Source organism: Xenopus tropicalis, chromosome 4 (genome assembly GCF_000004195.4).
Source record: "Xenopus tropicalis strain Nigerian chromosome 4, UCB_Xtro_10.0, whole genome shotgun sequence".
NCBI classification, from domain to species: domain Eukaryota; kingdom Metazoa; phylum Chordata; class Amphibia; order Anura; family Pipidae; genus Xenopus; species Xenopus tropicalis.
The window spans coordinates 37,647,864-37,672,807 of NC_030680.2; the positions used below are offsets into that span (position 1 = coordinate 37,647,864).

At 43.4% G+C, this 24,944-nt stretch overlaps 1 protein-coding gene across 1 annotated transcript; it reads right to left on the minus strand.

The window, feature by feature from the left end:
* Positions 1 to 447: 447 nt before the first annotated feature.
* On the minus strand, positions 448 to 19,262 carry LOC105947118 (cathepsin W). Its single transcript, XM_018093402.2, has 11 exons — positions 19,131 to 19,262; positions 18,980 to 19,034; positions 18,519 to 18,632; positions 6,371 to 6,513; positions 5,239 to 5,335; positions 5,085 to 5,159; positions 4,310 to 4,426; positions 3,419 to 3,483; positions 3,245 to 3,332; positions 1,767 to 1,819; positions 448 to 654 (listed from the first exon to the last, which is right to left on the minus strand). The coding sequence occupies exons 1-11, from the start codon at positions 19,200 to 19,202 to the stop codon at positions 547 to 549; spliced, it is 987 nt and encodes a 328-aa protein (XP_017948891.2). The 5' UTR covers positions 19,203 to 19,262; the 3' UTR covers positions 448 to 546.
* Between the last annotated feature and the right edge of the window lie 5,682 nt (positions 19,263 to 24,944).

A 24,944-nucleotide genomic window follows, 5' to 3' on the forward strand; every position in this document is an offset into this window, starting at 1 on the left:
TTCATGTATACAAATGTGCAGCAGAGCAAAAAGCTGTCTTTTTCATCTAAGTTCAGATTTATACTGTGCACATTGGCCAGGATATTGAAGAAGGTGGGGACATGGTGCCCCAATAGTAGTACCCAGACCAGTGTAAATATACCTGTGCAATTTTCAGCAAACAGGAGCACCAGTCCTTGGTCTCTGGTAAGTGACAATGATCACAGGGGGAAGGAATAACAAACTGGCACCCCCATTTATTATGTCTTCTCTTCTCCTTAAATGTGGTGAGCCTGGGTTTCTGCAACCTGTTAAAGTTAAACATAACAATTTTTTCTATATTTCCCGGTATCTCTAAATCACCTTTATTGTACACAGGATTTGTCATACTGATTGTCTAAATCAGCAATCTCAAGCAATAAACATCACGCTCAGAAGATATTTTTTTATTTGTAATATGAAGGCAAACATATTCAGTGGTTATTTAACCATGAAAGCCGATCCTATAGAATCCTATCATCTACACTGTAAGCAGACGAAAATATGCAATTCCCTTATCGCTTGACCTTAAGGTGGGCAAATGTGTCTTTTGAAGGTTCCAGTATTCACAATGGCAGACGCTGGGTACTCAGCAATGCCGCAAGCATTTGAGCCAAGACGCAATCTGAAAAAACCCTGAAAAGAAAAATATTGTTTTTTAAATAAAATGAAGAGGTCATTATTATTACTGTGTTATGTGAAATGACTGCTGAGAAATAAAGTTCCGTGGACCATCTGCGGTTCTATTCACAGTATAGAATGAGCACATATGAAATATATAACATAATAAATAGAGTTTATTATTAATGGGATAATTTGGGTGGGGTTATTGTGGTGACTTTCTTTCCTCCCACATTGATTATAAAGATTCTATATAATTGTACAGAGACAACACAAAGCAAGTTAATGGAAGCATCTGGTACTTATACAGTCACACATTATTTTGGTTTACTGGGTGGGCTGTGCACCAACTGCATGAATATCCTGCTTTATCTTTACAAATATGTGTTCATGACACAGGCTTATAGAACAGAGAAATCCATAAAGGTTTTAGCTACTGTTAGCAAAGGCTCAGGTGGAGATGAAATCTGAACTTTGGTCTCCCTGACAGTCAGTTCAATTTTGTAAGTAAGTTATTAATGATTTACCAGATCCCCATATCTGTGATCTTCTAACTTTTTTGGAAAGCCCATCATAACACATAAGGGAATAAGATCTTTCTTAGTTAATGCAAAAGGAAAAAAAAATATTCACAAGACCCATTTATTGCACTTATGTTGAGCAAAAGGGTAAAGTGACACTTTAATATAATGGCTTTTATGTGTACTACATGCATGTAAGGATATATCTTTATCTTATATTGGGACTAGCTTATTTTAAGTTAATGCATGTTCTTGCTTATAGTACTGCACATAGTAATCCTAAATGCAGTGCTGCAATTGAGGAGAAAGGCCATCCTTCCGCTTCTTTATTCCTGTGACATGTCATACCCTCAGAGGGGATAGTTTTTAATCTTAGAACTTGTTTGTATTACTAAAGCTTTCTCCTCTTCCACATGCAGCCCAGATCCAACAGCTGCTGGGTCAGAGATCTCCTAACCCTGGCCACCAGATGGAATGTTTCTTGCTTGAGGGTTGGCAAGGTTATATCCCTGTATCCCAAGGTTATATCCCTGTATATAGTCAAAGTCTTGTGGACATCAGTATTGCCTTGGAATCTGATGACCCCCCCCCCCAAAAAAAACTTACATTTTCTCCCCAGTCATTACCCCAGCTGTTTTTCAAAATCCAGTACTTTTTCTCTAGAAAAGAAAGAAGAATGGCAATAGAATAAGAAAACAATAAACTATTCTTGACCATTTGGCTTATTGCAGTCATTCTCATTACATTGGCTTATTTCTAAAAAGGAGAAACAGATGGAAGAATTGAATATAACCTGTAAACAAAAGAGCCTAGGACAGTTCTGTCCAATTGGCAGCCCACACTCCCCCCCATTGAAGTCTAACTGCTGTGTAAGCTTTAAATGGTGTCAGTACTGAGATTAACTGGCTCCTGCATTGTTAACATACCAGATTCAAGCATTGTTCACACTGTTAAGACCCTGCATTACTGACACCTGACTGTCTGCCCGCATGTGCCATAATCTGCCTGCCCTATGCTGCCTGTGTGTGCTTCATACTCTTCCTGCCCTATGGTTGAATGAACTTTGAATACAGCAATCCGAGTTGAAATCTCAGTGGAACATGTGCCCAGTAAATAGCATTCAGCTCTGCCAAAGCACATTGATCTGTGATGAAGTCAACAACCTTGCTGCTGCCCAAAGCAATACTACTTGGCCTTATGCTGCTGCCTCCTAACACACCCACTGCTGCTACACACTTGTTTCTTTTATATCTGTGTAAGCAGAAATGCACCTTCCTCTAATGCGCCCTCAGCACAAGCCTACTCTGCCTACCCCTAGTTCCAACCCTGACTGTGCTTGCATGCTATTCATCAAAACAGGCTGAACCAGCATATATGTAAGTTGCAGGTATGTGTGCATAGGTTTAACTACCTTAGAAATCTTACTTTAGCTTCTGCAATTTTGCTTGCATTCATAATTATCATTGATTAACTCAACAATGAGGCAAAATGTTAACATTAAATTACCCATAATCATACCAATAATAAAACTGCAATGCCTAAAATGTCCCCATGTAATGTTACAGCAATTTAAAAGCACACATGTAATTAAACTTATTGCCCTATATATATTTATACAGGTTAATTGGGGTCAGTTACAAAGCAGAACTTCAGAGCACAAATACATGCCTCCAGTCCCTTATAACGAATGCTGTCTGCATTAGGTAGCACTATATCCCAGAGGCAGGTAGGTACAGGAAAGCAATTAGGCATCTCCCCTCCCGTCCTCTAAGTTGTGTGTTATTAAAATGTTGTAAGTGCGGGGCAAGAGGCACAGAAGTTTGCAACAGGGCTCCGTCCTCACCACTTGCCCAATAGCATTTTTCAATCTGGCACCAGGAGTAGAGTGCAGCTTTCCCTGGGGCACAGATGCTTGAGTACTGGGGGGGCTTGCTCTTGTGCCCCGTGGTTCTGAAGTTGGCTTCACATTTTACTGCTACTCCCCATTTTTGTTGATCTAAACCTGCTGCAGTGTGATACATATGGGATAATAGGGCTTGTAATAAACCTACTGGCAGAATCATGAATTGATGGCCATACAGTACCTCTGGAGAAGCCTACTATTAACACAGCATGGTCTACATTGTTGTCACACTTCTCAGGATGAGGATCAATAACTCCTTTCTGATATTGCTGTAAAGAATGATCATAGAGAGAGAGCCAAGATTAGGGCAAATTATTTGTCTGTTTAAAATAAATGTTACAGTTTACTAACTCACCTTGAGTAGAGTCTGGTTAATAGCCACAGTAACCGTTCCTTTGTAGGACACATGAGAGCAAATCACTGCAAAAAGCATATGTGTCAGTCGTGTGGGGTTTCCAGGTTCTGGGGATTGTCTCTTCTAAAGATTGGCAATGTACAGTACATAGGGGCCGATTCACTAAAGGTCGATAATGCTTATCGCATGCTTTTTTGCGTTAAAAAGCATGCGTTAATTAAGGCCCGATTCATCAAAGTCATTTCACATGCACAAGCGCAAAAAAACGCACGCACATCGTAATGGGTTATTTACTTGCATTGCATTAATTAGCGAATAGAAATAATACTAACACATGATTCGCAAACACATATGAAGCGTTAAACGCATTAGTCTGTGCGAATATTAACACCTACTTGGGGCAGGCGGTACTTAAAGAAAATTGTGGTTCGTGAGCTTTTGGCAACACAACATGGAGTTTGCAGTCGGATTTTTTCAAGTCTGTGTTGGACCTAGAGTGATGCAGCCTCCAGTTTGCAGGGAAATGGTCATTTTCAGAACAGTAGTTTTCTGAAAGTAATGGTTAAGGGCGTACAATCGTGCCCTAATATAGCACGATGCGAAATATATCGTGCGCAGCGGGAAATAACGCAAGAAAAACACTCATCACAAGTTAAATAACAAGGTAAAAATAATAAGGTAAAAATTTTGCAGTCTGGCCACCTAAGGCCCAGACTAGGGGTAGGCAAACAGAAGAGGTACATGCCTAGAACCAACCCACCCTTGTGCCCTAGGTCTGCTTAACCCTAGGTCTGCCCCTGCTCAGATGGCTCACCTTAAACAAATATATTTTATTTTTCTTTGTTGAAATAAGGAGGATGGGTGTATTGAGAGTGAAATCAACCCCATTACCTGTCTCATTTCGTTGAAGTATCACAAAGTCTTGAATAGTTGCCTCAGGTTTCAGATTTGTTTTGCATGTGCTCTTCTTTCCAGTGTATTTGTAATTTTTCTCATTTGTTAATCCACCTGCATAGAAAAAAGCAACATTTGTTTTCTAGTGCTTTGATCCCATTTTCACCTGTTATGTGTCTTAATTCTGTATATCCCCACTCTCCAAATGTCTCTTTATCAGTTATGCCTTTTCCATAGGTTTTTTTTTGCACTGAATCACACCCAGAGTTCAGTACAAATATTACATTAGGGGTCATTTATGACTGCAACCACAGTATTGCACAAAAAAGTCTCTGCATGAATTGTTACCATTCATTAATGGTACTCAGGAGTGGTTCATCTCTCCAACTGCCTGTTCCAAATCCATCACCGGTGCACCTATAGACACAGGGGAAATCCTCGAGCCACTGCCACCTCAAAGGTTTCAGTACAAACCCAACTGCACATTCTGATATGGTTGCTGAAATTCCATCAGTCACAATTAGACTGGAATTATGGGAAAACAATGCACTGTGGGTAAAAAAACACAGCAAACAAGTTGCATCCTAAATTGCACTTTGCACAATACACGTGCGGTAGTACATGACACCTATTGTCTTTACATCACGTCTATAATTTTTCACATCCTTAAAGCAGCACTAGATAATACTTTTGTCTCCTGGTACAGAGTCCCAGAATTTCTATTACAAATATATGTGTATTCAGTTAAGCATGTGATGCTTTGAGTCCTCACCTATTTTTATTACAGTCATAAAAGCATTCCATGTGTATCCTCCTTGGCATCCGCATTTAGAGCAGTCTACTAGTTCTAAGACACAATATGAGAGTGTGAGTGAAGACAAATTAATTGACAAAACAGCACAAACAATAAGAAGATGATGTCTTACGCTGCACTGATAGATTCTTTGGAGATCCCCAGATTCCCCATTGTGCTTCAATGTTACCCACAGCCGCAAAGGCGTAACAAGAAAGGCAGGATGGTCCCTGGTGCAAGAAATTATCAGAACAGGTAAAGAAGGTTAAAATCACAGTAGCACTGAGGAAGGTGTCAAGATATGAAACCCATTAAACTAGAACTCGCAAAGGGAGTCCCACCAGTATAATAAAAAAGGGAGCAATCATTTATTTGAGAGACAATTTAGCAGTTATATGTTGTCTATAGTTATTTCTATCTATAGTTTCTGTGTTAGCAGGCTGTTTAAGGTTCAGTGAAAGTGCCCTGAAGCATCTTGGATTGTCATGCTCACAACTGCCCATTGTAGTATTCTATGCATTAAACGGCCACTGCACCCTCAAATTTTCCTGAAGCATTATGTTCAGCACAAGAAAATAGCATTTTTGGCACAGCTTTATGCTATCTGTCCTGCATCTTTTCTGGGGTTGGTTCCTCCTGAGGCAGCTGACCCAATGCCACCCCACCTCACACATTTACCTCTTCAGCATTAAAATGGGCCCATGGGGGGGCCACATCGCTAGTGCAGAGAGTGCTATTGCATATTGTCAGGCTGTGCTTATCCACAGGCTGACAATCCGCCCCGTGTATCATTGCCCTTATAGGGCTTGGTGTGTGGGGGTGGATTGACAAACACAGAAGTTTAGATAGATTTTATGCACATTTTCACCATAAGCCTAACTAATTAAGCTCATGTCAAAAAGGGGATATATTTTCCCTTTTAGGCTTATGCACACGCAGGAAAGAGAATCGTCCCCTATGCTGGCATCAGTTTCTCCCTGTGCCTGTGCCAGGAGTCATTGCATTGGCCCGGGTGCAGGCACACAGAACAGATTTTAGAGCAGAAAGACGCAAGTATGCATTTTTCACCGAAATGACTTTGGGTGCAGGCACAGGGAACAACTGATGCCAGCATAGGGGCTGATTCTCAGACTGCGTTTACCCACAGCCTGGGAATAAGTGTGGCATTAGCCAAAGACTACAAAGACTGACAAAGGCAAAAAATTAGTTAACAATTTAGTTATATGCTCTCTGTGTCAAAATTTTTTGGCTGCATAATAGTTCACCTGATTTTTGGGCACTGAAATGACTCCTTTTTTACGCCAGTCACATGTTTTTACAGGTGCATTTTCTTCTGTCACTTGTCTCAATAATGTTTGGCTCTCAAAATATGCTCTGTGATCTGGTCTGCATCTCAGAAATTCCTCATCTAGAAAGACACACAACACTGTAAAACCAAAATGTGCATTAACTTGTTTTCTGGCTTATGATACCTTGCCATGGCAGAGACCCACAGTATGTTGTTGACTAAACACTTTTATCCAAATATATGTTGTTTTGCAAAGAGATTTGACCTGGGCCTCAAGTGTTCATGTGAGTATTATTATTACATATAGGCATAATACATAATTATAAAGAAGCAACACATTCCGTGGTGCTGTGTGTATGGGTGTATACAATGAACATACAGGTTTACATACACAGAAAGCAACCAATACCAGAGGTAAAGGAGACCCAAAAACACTTACAATCTAAAAGCAATGAAAGGATAGGAAAGGGGGCCTCACAGCAGATCTTTGTGTAGACTAGATGGACAAGAACAGATTTTTAATATATGATTTCTTTTATCCACCTTATTCAAAAGTCACTTCAGAAATCCCAGTTTATTAGAGACTTCATTGGAGACTGGATAGGTTATCGTTAGAGAAAATGGGAATTTTTTTTAACATGTTACCAATTAGGGTTGCCATCTGTCCGTTTTTGATCCGGAAAGCATGGTTATTGGAAGGGCTGTCGGGGTCAAAACTCCCTGCATGGTTTTTCAAATTAGGGAAACCGGGCAGGGCTGTCTTAGATTCACAGTGGAGATTAGCTAATCACTAATCGCCACATCATAACCATGCCCCTGACATCATTGACCACACCCCTGACATAACCCATCATGCCCCCATGACGTCACCACCCCCATGCCCATGTTTCCCTCCATGAGAATAATCTGTTATTTTGCCAGAACAGAGTGTAAGACTAAGTTTTGCACTCTGTACCCAAGTTGCCAAAGGTTTGGGGCTGGGAGAGGGTTGCCACCCGTCTGGTTTTGACCCAGACAGCCCAGTCTCCTAGATTAATGCAGCGATCAGCCAATTGGCATGTCATAGCCCTGACCCTGTGGTGTCACTGCCCTGTCCAATGATGTCACTGGCCCCACCCTTTGATGTCACCACTCACCCCCTGCACGGCTTTGGGGAGGGGGAAAAGTGGCAACCCTAGTCAGGGAACACGAGCTGTGTCATAGAAAAGCATTCTGGATTAGGAGACTGGGTCCCAGGGATTATGATTTTACCAGATTTTTAGATTAAATTGCTGGTTAATTTAAAATTGCTTCTAATATTAAGATAATTATTTCAGGCATTCAATATGGCCATTATTGGCCATATTTACTATATGAAGCTATAGAGTGCCAGATAAATGGCATCAAAACTGTATAATCGCTAACTGTAAAATGAATCATGTTGCTATTATATAGATGTACCTCTAGATGGCAATGTAGAGGAAGATATAAATGTAGGAAACTTTATTATATTATATGGGCACGGCAAACAACGTCCTTTTAATAAATTGTGTATAACTTATTACCCACTAATGCTACAAAATGTTTGCAACAAACTTTATGTAATGCCTATATATATAAGTGTGATGAGCTTTATGCGATATCTGGCATTAGTTATGCAAGAGTAAAAGCTAAAAGCGTTGTATTGTATTTATTCATTTATTTAGCACCACAAGTAACTGCAGTGCTTTAAAAAGTATATCACAAACATTGGTATAGTTATTATAAATTATACAGGGAAAATGAATACTTGTAAGGTGTTACAATGCACAGGTCCCTGCATTGAGGAGTTTTAGTTAACATCCAGACAGTCAGCTTTCACCTGGACAGCCCTCCTGAAAACCAACTGTCCAGGTGAAAAACTGACAGATGGAAATATAATAACATATACTTATAGGAGAGACCAAATATTTGCTTTTCATTTAAAACTATATTAATATGGTACTGCAAATATCACAAAGGCTTGGCCTGCCAACACAGCCGGATCATTTTAATTGTTAAACTACCGCAAACAAGGCATTTTGAGAAGTACAACAGCTAAAAAAAGAGAAATAGGCAAAAAGAGATTCACAAACCACTTTTAAAAACCACTTTCACCACTTCAGACCACACCACCTAATATTCTACACAAGTATATTTAACATGTTCTAGACACGTTATTTTAAAATATCCAAACTGTGTATTTTTACCAATGCAAAGATACGTTCTGGAGAATGGCATTATGAGCAGTACTCAGCATGGCTTTATGAAGGACAGGTCATGTCAGACAAATTTGCTTTTTATAATGAGGTAAGTAAGAAGCTGAACAAGTGGGGGTGCAGTTTATGTAATCTATTTGGATTTTGCCAAAGCATTTGGTACCTTTAGGGTTCTGTACTGGGTCCACTTTTGTTTAACTTGTTCATTAATGACTTAGGGGAGGGTATTATGAGTAATGTATCAGTGTTTGCAGATGACACAAAACTCTGTAGACCAGTCAATTCTATCCAGGATGTGACATCCTTGCAGCAGGATCTTGACCAACAGGCAATCTTGGCGGCTAAGTGGCAGATGAGATTTAATGTGGATAAATGTAAGGTCATGCACCTGGGATGTAAAAATATGCAGCCACTTTTACCCTTAATGGGACTGCACTAGGCAAATCCATAATGGAGAAGGACCTTGGAGTCCTTGTAGATAATAAACTTGGCTGTAGCAAGCAATGCCAGGCAGCAGCTGCAAGGGCAAACAAGGTTTTGAGCTGTATTAAAAGGGGTATAGATTCACGGGAGGAGGGGGTTATTCTTCCCCTTTACAGAGCGCTGGTAAGGCCCCATCTAGAATATGCTGTTCAGTTTTAGTCTCCTGTGCTCAAACGGGACATTATTGAATTAGAGGGCGTCCAGAGAAGGGCAACTAAGCTGGTAAAGGGTATGTATGTATAAATATATAAGGGGATCATATAATAACCTCTCTAATGCTTTATTTACCAGTAGGTCCTTCTAACGGACACAAGGCCACCCACTCTGATTCGAAGAAAGGAGGTTCCGTCTGAATATTCGGAAAGGGTTTTTTACAGTGAGAGCTGTGAAGTTGTGGAATTCCCTCCCTGAACCAGTCATACTGGCTGATACAGCTTCAAGAAGGGGCTGGAAGGATTCTTAGCAAGTGAGGGAATACAGGGTTATGGGAAATAGCTCTTAGTACAAGTTGATCCAGTGACCGGTCCAATTGCCATCTTGGAGTCAGGAGTCAGGCTTCAGATTAAGGTTGAACTTGATGGACGTATGTCATTTTTCAACCTAACTTTCTATGTTACTATGTTACTGTACTGATTCATTTAAAGCTGTTCCTATATGCATATTGTTCTGTAAAAATCACAGAGGAATAAGACCCTATAATCATGACTGGCCTCATATTCTGTTGGGGAAAAACCATATTAGCCTTTTTTATGTGAATCTCATAGATCCCTATAATTGTCTTATCACTGGCCCAGGGCTTAAATGAGAGGATCAACCCAATGTGGCCCTCCACATAGGCAGCCAAATCAATGCACTGTTTAGAAATGTGACAAGTATATAAAATTTATTTAGTATTGATATATCACATTAAAATCAAATTAAAAACTTGGCTGGCCAGCCTACCTTATTCACAACCACATATAGTTACATCCATTTAAAACCATAAATGCACTGTATTAAATTGTTTAAAAACACAAAAAAAAACTTATTTCAAAAACCTTAATTAGCAAGAAAAAGGAGAAAAAAACAGTCACTAAAATTGTATATTCCTCTTAAGGAGAGTGGTATTGTGTTCTCTATGCAGGTTCCACTTCAATTATCCTGGTGGGGGTTGGTGAGAGGAAAAAGTTAATTTGCAGAGTTAATTCCCTTTATATATTCTTATAAAGACCAATGTCAAGTGTCCGTGCTGCTGTATATAGCAAAAAAAATGTTATTACCACGATCGTCCCGGGCTCGAGCTTGAAAGGGGGCCCGGCCACGCTAGAGTTTCCTTAGCCCCCTTTCCTCAAGCCCGGGCCCTGTCTTTAGTTTTATCCTCCTCTTTGTGCCGCGGCTCGCTGCCCCATCTTTGCTGTTATAAGGTTGCGCCCATACTGACGTCACACACACGGGCCGCAACCTTATAAAAGCACGGAAGTAGCAGAGAGCCGCGGCACATAGAGAAGGACATCGCCGGAGCTGGGTGCCAGGAAATGTAAGGTGCTTGGGGGCCCTGGGGGTAAGCTGAAGGATACTTGGGGGCCCTGGGGGTAAGCTGAAGGATACTTGGGGTCCCTGGGGGTAAGCTGAAGGATACTTGGGGGCCCTGGGGGTAAGCTGAAGGATACTGGGGGGTCCCTGGGGGTAAGCTGAAGGATACTTGGGGGCCCTGGGGGTAAGCTGAAGGATACTTGGGGGCCCTGGGGGTAAGCTGAAGGATACTTGGGGGCCCTGGGGGTAAGCTGAAGGATACTTGGGGGCCCTGGGGGTAAGCTGAAGGATACTTGGGGGCCCTGGGGGTAAGCTGAAGGATACTTGGGGGCCCTGGGGGTAAGCTGGAGGATACTTTGGGGCCCTGGGGGAAGCAGGAGGATGCTGTGGGAAGCCCTGGGGGAAGCAGGAGGATGCTGGGGGTGCCCTGGGGGAAGCAGGAGGATGCTGCGGGGGAGCCGGAGGATGCTGGGGGTGCCCTGGGGGAAGCCGGAGGATGCTTGGGGGGCAGCAGGAGGATGCTTTGAGGGGCCTGGAGGGAAGCAGGAGGATGCTGGGGGGGCAGGAGGATGCTTGGGTGGCCTTGGAAGAAACAGGAGGACGCTGGGGGGGAGCCGAAGGATGCGGAAGGAAGCAGCAGAGGGCAGGCCATAGTATGAGTAATTGGGGGGGAGCACCAATGTTTTAGGGGGCCCTGGGCTGGCCAGCATTGATTTAGGGGTACCTGCCCTGGCACCAATTCAAAACGTAACCCCTGGCCACCAATGTTTTAGGGGGGCCCTGGCTACCAATGTCTGTATGTCCTTTGTATTGATGGGAGGGGTCACTGGGTGTCAGCGGGGGCCTCCGGCACCCACGGGAAGGGTGAAGTCAGGATCAAGGAGGAAGGCCGCTTCCAGCGAGTCCGAGCGAAGTACAGATGCAGGATAATCCAATAGCGAGGTCAGGTTCAGGCAAAGGTCACTTAAGGCAGGCAGCAAGGTTCAAGGTCAGGAACAGGCAATAAAACAGCAACAGGAAGGCAGATGAGACAATTAGAGACCCAGGAACACAATAGGTAAATTGAGCTATACTCGGGCATTGAACCTGGGTCTCTGGCGTCCTTTTAAGTTTGAATTTGGCGCCATAGCGCGTGACGTCATCGCGCCGGCGTCCTTGCACCCACGTGGAGTCCTGGGCGCCGCCATCTTGGATTCGCCGCGCCGAGAAGGAAGACGCCGCCGCACGCCGGGAGCAGGTAGGGAGCGCTTCATGACAGTAACCCCCCCCCACGGGGGGCCACTGGACCACCAGGCCGAGGTTTCTGAGGGAATTGACCATGGAACGCCTTCACAAGACGAGGAGCATGTACATCAGAATCTTTCTCCCAGGAGCATTCCTCAGGGCCGAATCCCTTCCATTGGACGAGGTACTGGAGTGATCCCCTGGAGAGCCTAGAATCTAGAATTTTCTCAACTTCATACTCTTGCTGACCATCCACGAGGATGGCAGAAGGAGGGGGCTGAGCAGAGGAGAATTGATTGAACACTACTGGCTTCAATAAGGAAACGTGGAACACGTTAGGAATCCGCATCTCTGGGGGAAGTTGTAGACGGACAGCCACTGGATTGATCACCTCAGAGATGGAGAAGGGACCCACAAATTTGGGACCCAGTTTCGGAGATGGTACCCTCAAGCGGATGTTCCTGGAAGAAAGCCAGACTTTATCACCGACCTTGTATGGAGGGGAAGGCTTTCTGCGACGATCAGCGAAGGTCTTGTGTACCAGGGAACTCTTCTCCAAATTAGACTTGGTGGCAGCCCAGATAACAGACATGTGAGCCGCCAGGTCATCTGCAGCGGGAACTTCGGAGAGGAGAAAGTCTTGAGGGAAGGCCAAAGGATGTTGACCATACACTGACAAGAAAGGAGATCTTCCAGTGAAGGAGTGACTGGCATTGTTGTGAGCGAATTCCGCCCATGGGAATAAATCCGACCAGTCGTCTTGGCAAAGGGAAACATGGTTTCGCAGGAATTGTTCAAAAGCTTGGTTTACACGCTCTGCTGCCCCATTGGTCTGATGGTGATAGGCCGAGGAGAACTGAAGAGATACTCCCAGAGACTTGCACAAGGAGCGCCAAAATCTGGAAACAAACTGGGACCCTCTATCGGAGACAATTTCCACAGGGAAACCATGTAAACGAAAGATATGCTGTACGAAGAGATGAGCCAGTTCTACAGCCGAGGGGAGTTTCCTCAAGGGTATGAAGTGCGCCATCTTGCTGAAGCGGTCTATCACTACCCAAATGACAGTGTTACCACAGGAGGGCGGCAACTCCACAATAAAGTCCATACCCAAATGCGTCCATGGGCGAGAGGGTATTGGCAATGGATGCAGAAGACCGCAGGGTCGAGAGTGGCTGGCCTTAGTGGTGGCACATACTATACAAGCTGCGACAAAGTCTCGGACATCCTTGCGGATGGTCGGCCACCAAACTAGGCGTCGAAGAAGCTCAAGAGTTTTTTCAGAACCAGGGTGGCCAGCTTGTTTGGAGCTATGAGTCTGCTGGAGAATGGGAAGGCGTAACTCAGGAGGTACAAATGCCATTCCTATGGGAGTATCTGGAGGAGCGGCAGACTGGCTTAGCAAAATTTGTTCAGCGAATTGGGGTAATACAGAGGCAATGATCCGGGTAGGAGGAATGATAGGCTCTTGCTCTATAGGTAGACGATCTTCTGGGGAGAAACTTCGAGACAGGGCGTCTGCCTTCCGGTTCTTGGTCCCAGGACGATACGTCAGGACAAAATTGAAACGGGAGAAGAAAAGTGACCACCTCGCCTGACGGGGATTCTGTCTCTTGAGAGATTGTAGAAATTCTAAGTTCTTATGATCAGTGTAGATCGTGACCGGATGAGATGCTCCCTCTAAGAGGTGGCGCCATTCTTCAAGGGCGAGTTTGACAGCCAGGAGTTCTCGATTCCCAATGTCGTAGTTCTGCTCAGCCGAGGAAAACTTCTTGGAGAAGTATGCACATGGATGGAGCTTACCATCAGCAGAATGTCTCTGGGAAAGGATAGCACCTGCCCCTACATCAGAGGCGTCGACTTCAATGAAGAAGGGTAGGTGAGGCTCTGGGTGTCGAAGAATAGAGGCAGAAATGAAGGCATCCTTCAGGGACTGGAAGGCTTCTAGGGCCACAAGAGGCCAACAATTGGGTCTCCCTCCTTTGCGGATGAGGGAAAGGATAGGAGAAATGCGGGAAGAAAAGCCTTTAATGAATTGGCGGTAATAGTTCGCAAATCCAATAAGCCTTTGGATTGTCTTAGTACTCTGGGGGAGTGGCCACTTCTGGATAGCAGATACTTTGGCAGGATCCATCTCGAAGCCCCTAGACGAGATAATGTAGCCCAGAAAGGAGATCTTTGGTACTTCGAAGGTGCATTTCTCCAACTTGGCGAAAAGAGAATTTTCTCTAAGACGGGAAAGAACTTCTTTGACTTGGGAGCGATGGGTTTCCAAATCTTGAGAGAAGATAAGGATGTCATCCAGGTACACGACAACAAACTTCCCCAGGAGATCCCGAAAAATATCGTTTACGAACTCCTGAAAGACGGCTGGAGCGTTGCAGAGGCCGAAGGGCATTACGAGGTACTCGTAATGCCCATCACGGGTATTGAAAGCCGTCTTCCATTCATCGCCCTCTCGGATCCTGATGAGATTATAAGCCCCGCGGAGATCCAACTTAGAGAAAATCTTGGCCCCTTTAAGTTGGTCAAAAAGTTCTGAAATAAGGGGTAAAGGGTATCTGTTTTTAACAGTTATTTTATTGAGAGCCCGATAGTCAATACAGGGACGGAGTCCACCGTCCTTCTTTTCGACAAAGAAGAAGCCAGCTCCTGCTGGGGAGGTAGAAGGACGGATAAATCCACGCTGGAGGTTCTCGGAGATATACTCCTTCATGGCAGCCGTCTCTGCAGGGGATAAGGGATAGGTCCGCCCATGGGGTGGCATGGTTCCAGGAAGGAGATCGATAGGGCAGTCATACTGCCGATGCGGAGGAAGAAATTCTGCTGACTTTTTGCAAAAAACATCAGAAAAGTCCCTGTAGACGGAGGGCAGGGCTGAAAGACTCGTAGAGGAGACTGGAGTGGCTGAGAAATTAAACAATGTCTTTGGCAGTACTGACTCCAACGGGAGATTTGACCAGACGACCAATCAATGGAGGTGTTATGGAGTCGTAACCACGGCAACCCCAGCACAACAGGAGAAGAAGGACATGGGATGATCAGGAATGACATCTTTTCCAGGTGTAGTGCTCCAATCTGGATGGATAGTTCACCGGTGGTTAAAGTGATGGTGTCCGTGGAGAGGGGTCTGTCATCAATGGCAAAGACCCGAATAGGAGGAGTCACTGGAAAGAGAGGAATGCCAACCTTTTTTGCGAATGCCCAGTCCATAAAGTTTCCTGCAGCTCCGGAATCAAGGAAAGCTGACTTAGGAACAATACTACCAGCAAAAGAAACAACAGTCTTACTTGAAGCAGAAGTATTCCCCAGCTTGACAGGGCAGGAAACCGCTAAGTGGGATTGTCCGCCGCAGTACAGACATAGACCGGAAAGGCGTCTCCGAAGCTTCTCTTGTGCAGACAGTCGAGCTTTCCCAAGTTGCATGGGTTCCTCCGAAGGGGAAGTGGTAAACTGCGGAGAAGACGGGGGTATCATAGGGTTCTGGAAGCGCGGAGCCAGGACTGGATGAGACTTTTTATTCCGCTCTTTATCAGCCTGATGTTCTTTAAGGCGAGTGTCTACCTTAAGACTGCCTTATAAGCCTCCTCATTCCAGGAAGTTTCCGCCATAAGGGTTCTAAAGTCTATGGCATACTCACTGGCACTGAGACTGCCCTGGCGGATTTGCAGCAGGCGTGAAGAGGCAGTAGCGACCCGACCAGGGGCATCAAAGATGGTTCTGAACATCCGTAGAAATTCCTTCACATCAAATGTCAGGGGCGACTGACACTCCCAGAGAGAAGTTGCCCATTCCAGCGGTTTGCCCTCCAGATGAGACATAACGTAGCCCACCTTCGCTCGCTCACAGGAGAATTGGGAGGGTTGGAACTCAAATTGAATCTGGCATTGAGTCACGAATCCCTTGCAGGCCTGAGGATTGCCACTGTAGCGGGGAGGAGGAGGTATTCGTGGCTCACGAGCTGGCGACATCGCTGGCAGAGGAACCACCACAGCAGGAGGAATTTCCGCAACAGCGGGAGTAGCGGGCAAACGGGACAAAATGGAATCAAGTACTTGCCCAATTCTGACTTGCTGGGATTCATATGCCTCCATACGGGACGGCAGCCCGCGAAGGGCTCTTCCGACGTCCGGTACCGCTTCCTCGGGATCCATGGCCCGAGTATAATGTCAGCGGGGGCCTCCGGCACCCACGGGAAGGGTGAAGTCAGGATCAAGGAGGAAGGCCGCTTCCAGCGAGTCCGAGCGAAGTACAGATGCAGGATAATCCAATAGAGAGGTCAGGTTCAGGCAAAGGTCACTTGAGGCAGGCAGCAAGGTTCAAGGTCAGGAACAGGCAATAAAACAGCAACAGGAAGGCAGATGAGACAATTAGAGACCCAGGAACACAATAGGTAAATTGAGCTATACTCGGGCATTGAACCTGGGTCTCTGGCGTCCTTTTAAGTTTGAATTTGGCGCCATAGCGCGTGACGTCATCGCGCCGGCGTCCTTGCACCCACGTGGAGTCCAGGGCGCCGCCATCTTGGATTCGCCGCGCCGAGAAGGAAGATGCCGCCGCACACCGGGAGCAGGTAGGGAGCGCTTCGTGACACTGGGGGAGGGGCCATTGGGAGTGTGGGAGGAGGGGGGGCCCAGAAAATCTTGTTGTGAGGGGCCCCGTGATTTCTGATGGCGGCCCTGCCTGCGACACTTCACCTCCTCTCTCCTTCATCCAAGATAGTGCACCTTGTTAGTATCGTGTGTGTTCCACAGTGGAACACAATAGCGTTTTCTCCTTCTCAAGCAATAGATAACTACAATGTGGTTAAATTAATTAGAATTTTGCTACGCGTTTCACTCAGTTATGAGCTTCCTCAGGCTTTTTCCAATTAATTTACTTTACAGTCTCTCTTTCAACACAACCTGTATATCCTCCCCTCTATTCTCTTATTGGTTTAACCCATCATGATAGGTGGTACACCTTATCCTATACCATTAACCCTTTATCTACATTTTAAAAAAGGAGCCAATTCTACAGCTTCATTTAACCCATAGGGATATGTAGTTTGCCACTCAAATATAATTTTTTGTTCTAATTTGAGCAATAAATTGTTAACATCCCCCCCTGATTTCATAACTTTGTTAGAAATACCCTTTATAACAGTAATTTTTTTACCTTCAAATTTCCCCCTGTGAACTTCTGCATAATGTTTATACAACATGGGAATTGGCTTCTTATTTTGGAGCATAGTTAATGATTTCTTTATAGCCCCTCTATGTTCACCCACTCTCACAGTAAGGGATCTCACCGTTTTACCAATATAGTATAAATTACATGAACATCTCATACCATATATCACATAGCATGATTTACAATTGTAAAATTTATCTATATTATACTCTTTATTTCCTCTCTGTACATATTTACAATTTACGCAGTTATTACACTTAAACATCCCTGTTAAAGGAGACAATCTCTGCAAAAAATCTTTCTCTCTATGATTTGGTTTACTCTCTCTTGATGGTGCTAACATCTCTTTCAAATTGCTAGCCCGCCTGAATACCACCTTGGGTTTATCCCCTATAAAGGGCGCCAATTCTTTATCTTGTTTTAGTATCTCCCCATTTTTTCTTTATTAATTTTTTGATTTTATAACTATCAGCACTAAAATCCAAAACAATAGGACCAAATTCTAATTAATTTAACCACATTGTAGTTATCTATTGCTTGAGAAGGAGAAAACGCTATTGTGTTCCACTGTGGAACACACACGATACTAACAAGGTGCACTATCTTGGATGAAGGAGAGAGGAGGTGAAGTGTCGCAGGTGGGAGCGAGTAACATCATTACTGGTGGGAGAAAGTGAACAGGTGGAGACGGTCATTAATGCGAGTGAAAGCAAGCGGTGAAGTTTAAGCGAGTGCTGCAAAGAACACGCTAAAGCTGGGTGAGATTGTTCTGTTTTTTCATCCTTTATAAAATTTATGCTACACGGATATAACGACTGGGGGACGCCCTATAGTAGTCGTTGGTGTAGGCTGGAAGTAAAATCACCCTGCGGTGGTGGAAAACAATCATATAAGTAACATCAATTAATTCACAAACTTGTGCAACTATATTGGCCACTGAGACTGTGGTAATAAAAAATTTTTTGCTATATACAGCAGCACGGACACTTATAAAAGACATTGGTCTTTATAAGAATATATAAAGGGAATTAACTCTCCTAATTAACTATGGAACCTGCATAGAGAACACAATACGGCTCTCCTTAAGAGGAATATACAATTTTAGTGACTGTTTTTTTCTCCTTTTTCTTGCTAATTAAGGTTTTTGAAATAAGTTTTTTTTTTTTGTGTTTTTAAACAATTTAATACAGGGCATTTATGGTTTTAAATGGATGTAACTATATGTGGTTGTGAATAAGGTAGGCTGGCCAGCCAAGTTTTTAATTTGATTTTAATGTGATATATCAATACTAAATAAATTTTATATAATTCAATTTTGCCTCTTTCTATAGAAAGTGGTAGAGGAGGGAGGGGTCCCCACCTCTTAGTATTGATATTGAGACAACACTCAGTTGAAAGAAAAAGCTTTGGATTTAGAAATGTGACAAGCCCAGAATAAACAAGCACAGTGAAGAGAAGGAGCAATCTGTATAACAAGCAGGGAATACTGTAACCAGTAGTAAAATTGTGATATGAAACCTGTAAGATCGCTGAACTTTGTGATGCCATACTGTGCAGTTCCGCGTTCTTCTCTTTGCAGACGCTTTGCCTCTTCCAAATTCTTTTGAAATATAGCAAAGCGACGATGGAATTCTGTAAGGAATAATTGCAATAGTGTTGGAAAACGCAACTACATATAAAGCATTGTGTAAAGTACTGCTGAAACTCCAAGATTAATATAAAATAAGTCAATAATGCTCATGGGGCAGATGTACTATATCCTAAAGCAATTGAAGTTTGAATTTTTACAAAGTTCCACTGTCCTTACTGTCAGAAAAATGTCAGATACAAAAAAACAATTCCCATTACACAAAATGAATGGGTGGCCATATACACTTGTAAAAAATATACAAAAGAAATATTTCTAGTGCGCGTATGGTCATAAATAAACCCCTTATGCCTGCCAAAGCCCAAATGAATATGTGCGGTACCCTGCATACCTTCTTTACTTGCATAGGTCTTGTTAAATTGTGCAATGAAATTCTCAAATTGCATCTGAAAAAGAAAGAAACAGATTATCGTAATTGAGGGTTAAAAGGCAGTGGTATACATGCAGTTGTTTGTTAAAGTATATCTGCAGCCTGTGATCACCATTTCCAAAGTCCCTCGTACTGTTTCCAGGAATATGCCACTGAGAGCAAAGAGAGCAAGGAACAGTGACATATTGAATTTCAGGTGAATAGGCAGCCAAGAAAAGAATAGATACAAGCATGCAAGAGTATGTTGGAGAGGATGCTTAAATGAATAAAAATGCTTAAGTGAGAGAGTAGACAATTATCTGTGACCACAGCAAAGCTATAGCCAATAAAGTCAATTTAACACCAAAGGATATGACAAGAGGAAACCAGATATATACGAATACAATTCTTAAGCAGTGAACTCATGTCTCACTCATGTAACACTACCATAATCTCTTCCTATCAAAATGTATTCAGTAAATGTATTCTATGTGGGAGACAAGGACAAAAACTTGGCATTGCAGGTGGCAAAAAAGAAAGTTGATCACTGAGGATAGTGTGAGATGGGCCCACTTGGATAACAGGACGACTCCTGCTGGGCCCTCCCTTTCTTAACTATTTGGCTTATTTCATGGTCATTCCCTGTTTTTATATGGGAACAAAGAGGTAAAATAGTAAGGGGGGATAATTTATAGTATGTAGGCAAAAGAAACTAGGAGAAAGGCAGAATGATTTGTTTGATGATTGGGCCTACGGTTTTCTGGAGGCCCCCTAGCATCCTAGTCCCACACTGTTTAAATGGTTCATTACTGTAACCTATTATCCAGGGATTTCCCTTTCTGAAAAAATCCAAAGTAGGGTCAGGATGAGTGGGTTGCATCGTTGTTATACCAATAGATAAAGATTTCAGGTGCTAAGGTGCTAAGGTCATGCACTCATACACAAAGATATATAAACACCTTGCACATTAAAGAAAGCAATACAAAGGCGCTATTGCAATTGAAAAACTTTATATAGGATTTTTTGTGCAAAATTGATTCAACATTCACAAGATGTATATACACACAATATCCCACAAGATCAAACATGTACTGTACATACCACCCAGCAATAAACAGCAAAAAAATGTATAAAAAAAAGTAGCTTTGGATGCTTTGCGAATTGATGAAACAATAAAACCTATCGACAATGGAGGTGCCATAGTAGTGACTAGTGATGAGCGAATCTGTCCCGTTTCGCTTTGCCAATATTCTTTTGATGCCTGCGACTATTCTTGTGACAATTTGGATGTGCGACTATTCTTTTGACACCTGCGACTATTCTTTGCTACAATTCTTGTGACAATTTGGACGTGCGACTATTCTTTTGATGCCTGCAACTATTCTTGTGACAATTTTTGGACGCACTGCAAATTTTTTCATCCGCTTCGCGAAACAATCCGCTAATGGCGAAACGCGGAAATTCGCCGCAAATCCATGCCTGTCGAAACATTTCACCAATCACTAGTAGTGACTGATAGATGCTGATATAGAAAGGAGGTACTGTTAGAACAAGGCATAATAAAAAATGGAATGGAATGGACCAATAAATGGTTTAAAGGAAGAAAGTAGATGACTAAAAGGATTGTTTGACTTTAAAGAAGTTCTTTGAATATTTGACAGCTAAGTTCCCACTCACTCCAGCTTTTTATTCATAAAAATCTTTCTTTAGTGTGCAAGGTCTTTATATTGTTTATCTTTGTGCAGAGAAAAAGTGCAGATTCAAGAGCAGGGGCAAATTCTCAGCCTTCCTTTATCCACCATATGTGGCATTAGCCTTAACCTTCTTCTAGGAGTAAGAAGGTGTATAATTGCTCAACCTCAGACTGCCTCTTCTAGCAGAAGTCTCTTTCCAAACCTGAAAAATGAGACTTTACAATAACAGCTTTCCTGAAAACAAAAGGATGTGAAATGGCTGACAAAAGAACGTCATAAAAAAAGGCAATTCTTCTGGCGCTCATGCATCGACCCAAAGATCCAAAAGAACCAGATGCTGCCTGTGCACAGAAGCAGAAGTTATTCTGACATTGTCGCCTCTTTATTTTCCTGCCATGCTGACCACATCTTAAGCTTGCCAGGAAAGCCACACTGCAAATTTCATAAAGAAGTCTTTCTGTTGGAAATCACTTGAAAACAGGAGAAAGATGAGGATGTTGAAATGGTTTAATCCCATTTGAATGGGCCATATAATGTCCCTCTGCGGGTTACACTTCCATCGCTTGTGTGTGTTCTTGGTCCCTCCACTGCATATGGTTCAATACTCAGGTCTTGTTTAACATGACCTCTGCATCTAGATGCAAATAACTTGGCACGAAGAAGCAAAGAAACATTTTGTAAATGCATACCAAATGCATAGTTGGACTGGCCTACTAGGGATATCCCTCACCAGTCATATGTGAAAAAAGTTCAAAGTCAGCATAGGGCAGGTAAACTCAGTGGCGTAGCGAGGGGGGTGCCGAGGGGGCCATGGCCCCGGGCGGCGTATCAGAAGGGGCGGCGGCAATCACCATGATATTTAACGTACCCCCAACAGACCATCGGCGACGGTTCCTTCTCTCTTATGGCGCGGCAACAGGCGCTTTTATAAGGTTGCGCCCGTGCGTATGACGTCACACGTCAGCGACGAGGCGCAACCTTATAGAAGCGCCTGTTGCCTGTAAGAGAGAAGGAGCCGCCGCCGATGGTCTGTTGGGGGTATGTACTATGGGGGAAATTGGGGGCACTGTGTGGGGGCTACTGTCTATGGGGAAATTGGGGCACTTTCCACGGGGGGGGCCAGGTCTTTGTGGGGTATTGTGTATGGGGGCACTTCCTATTGGGGGCACTGTGTATGGGGCAATTGGGGCTCTGTGTATGAGGGCACTTTCTATTGGGGGGCAAGGTCTTTGGGGGGTATTGTCTATGGGGACACTGTGTATGGGGCAATTGGGGCACTGTGTATGGGGGCACTTCCTATTGGGGGCACTTTGTATGGGGCAATTGGGGGCACTGTTTATGGGGGCACTGTGTATGGGGGCACTTTCTATTGGGGGAACTTTTTAAGAATAACTAAATAGAGGGGCGGCAAATTTCCGGTCGGCCCCAGGCGACGAAAACCCACGCTACGCCACTGGGTAAACTGTGGCACTTACAGATCGGAAGAGTATGACACACACAGGCAGCATAGGGCAAGGAGAGTATGGCACACACAGGCTGCATAGGGCAAGCAGAGTATGGCACACACAGGCATTGTATGGCAGACATTGTATGGCATACACAGTGGGGTAGGGCAGACCAGGCAGAGTAGGGAAGTAGAACAGGGAAACCTATTATGTCTATGAAAGTAACTGATAAGAGGTGTGAACAATACAGGGGCTTACAGGTGTGATTACAGCCAAAATCTGAGGTGTGAACAATGCAGGGTAACCAATTTCGGAGTTCAAATCTCAATGGAACCTGCCACCATTTTTCAGAGCCTAATGAACACCTGATTTTTGGACAAACTAACCATGGTGGGAAAACGGCTGTGTGGTGTTCTTCACAATGCACATCAAATGCAGTACTGGACTGGCCTACAAGGATAGCAGAAAAACTCCTGGTGGGCTATGCTATTTCTAGCCATTTGGTCTGTTTCATGGTCATTACTTACTTTATAATGGCAGGTTTACAAAATTTTGAGTTGCCTCAGTAAAAAGACCAAGGTTCAATCAGGAACCCCATGGCGCAGCTATACTTCTGGGCCCATCATAGCCATTGTGTTTATGAAGCAGTCAACTTTTATTTTGGTTGTCAGAAAGTCAGAATGTAACCCTAAGAAATCATTTTAAATTATTTTCTGTAATGTTAGTTTAAACTTACTAACATTATTTAAAATATTTACATTTCATTCAGTCCTGAAAATCACAATCACAGTAACCAGGCATTTTCCAGATACTGTTATTGAGGTAGGTTTAGTATCACCCCATTTGGGGGGCCTAATGCCCATGCCCATGCACAGCCTACACAAATATAGACCACGAGGAGGAAGGTTGTATATTAGGAGTGTAGTGACATCTAGGAAGTGTAGAATGGAGAGTAAAAGTAGTTGGCTGCTACGCAGTCATGGGAAAGCTTGTTTTCTTCAAAACACATCAGTTAACAGAGCTTCTCCAGCAGAATGCTGCATTGAAACTGATTTTTTTTATATTTAATTTTGAAACTTCACATGGGGCTAGCCATACTCCTTATTTCCCAGGGTGCCACAGCCATGCGACCTGTGTTCTCATAAGCTTCAGTCACACTTTACTGCTGAGCTACAAGTTGGAGTGATATCACCAATGGGAAGATAGCAGCTCCCAGTAGATATCAGAATAGCACTCAATAGTAAGAAATCCAAGTCCGGCTTGGGACTCCCCCAGTTACATGGGAGTAGGATAAACAATAGGTTACCTGAAAGCAGTTTTAATGTGTAGTGCCGGCTCCTTCTGAAAGCTCAGAGTCAGGCACAATGAACTAAGATGGCGCCTACACACCAATATTACAACTAAAAAATACATTTGTTAGTTCAAGAATAAAATTTTAAGTGGAAAAGTGAATTGGTATGTAATTTAGAAATAAAAAATATACCATAAAAACCCTGACAGTATCCCTTTAAGAATAATAGAAAAGCACATAGCAGTTTTTAAACATCCTTTTCTTGTTTCACTAGTCATGTAATACAGCTGTGTGGTATAGTAACACCTTTAAATTTAGACAGCTGAGGAAATGAAATGCACTCAGGTACTTGTACAATCGGTTTGCAAGACTGTAGAACAAATGTGGTTTATACAAAAGCGCCAGAGAAATAAAAAGAGCAAGTTTGCAGTGGTTAATCATGATATATATTTAACAGTTGCAGACTTTTCTCAGTAGCCACAACTAAGCAGCTTCACAGCAAGTGTTACAGTTTATATTTAGATAAATGGTAGATTAGATAGACAGACAGACGATAGATAGATAGATAGATAGATAGATAGATAGATAGATAGATAGGTAGATAGATAGAAAATATATGATCTATAAATGTGGAACCCTTATTTGGCTGTAAAACAGTCAAAGCACGACTAGTATAGGTTTAGAGCATGGGGTACATGCAACTCAGTCCTTCCGGATGGGCCTTTGCTATATGGAAGTTACCAGTGGAACCAGGGGTGTAGTGCAACTACAACTTACTGTAGCTGTGTGCAGTGCAAATTAGCATTAATGGACGCCAGAAGGTTCTGGCAGTTAAAATAATAGAACTGGGTTTATATAGCAATGCAGGGTTAGAGCAAATACTCACAATGCAGATACAGATGTTATATGATAGTACTCGGCAAAAGAGGATGCACACCGGTTTATCCTATCTCTTTTGGGAGACTGGGCAGGGTTAATGCACCTGGTCAGTTAGGCACCCCTATGGAAGCCGTCTGGATAGATACCTCAGTTCCCTTAGCTTTAAGAGTCCTCCAGCCGACTGTGGATCAGGGTTTAGATACTATCTGTCTCCTATGTCTTAACCGTGGCCCTATGCTGAGGCAACAGTGCCTGCATGGAAGGGTACTTCCAGCTACTTTCCTTGGTGGAGCTAAAACTGCTCTTGCTTCCTTCCCTCTCTATGTCACTTTCCTAGAAAGTGCTCCACAAGAGTAACTGTCTAACTGGTCCTCGTTCACGGGGTCCCTGTCCCCGACTTCACTAGAGTAGGTGATGATTCTAGGGTAAATTATGGCTTTACTGGGGCCCTGTTGATCCCAGGTTCAGTGGACCTTCCACCTGAGACACAGAGGCAGCCAAAGGAAGACCCCCCCTCCTTTGCTAAACACTATATTGGAGTGCAAAGGGTGGAATCAGCCTGTAAACCAATAAGGCATACGTGCAAAAGATAAAAGCATAAACTAAGGAAGTGGTAGGGTTTAAAGCCATAGGGGCAT

Coding starts and splice junctions, on each gene's coding strand:
- LOC105947118 (XM_018093402.2), bottom strand. CDS start 19,202: ATGTCACTGTTCCTTGCTCTCTTTGCTCTCAGTGGCATATTCCTGGAA. Junction 19,035..19,130: donor TACGAGGGACTTTGGAAATG/GTGATCACAGGC, acceptor TTTCTTTTTCAG/ATGCAATTTGAGAATTTCAT. Junction 5,160..5,238: donor AAAGAATCTATCAGTGCAGC/GTAAGACATCAT, acceptor ATTGTGTCTTAG/AACTAGTAGACTGCTCTAAA.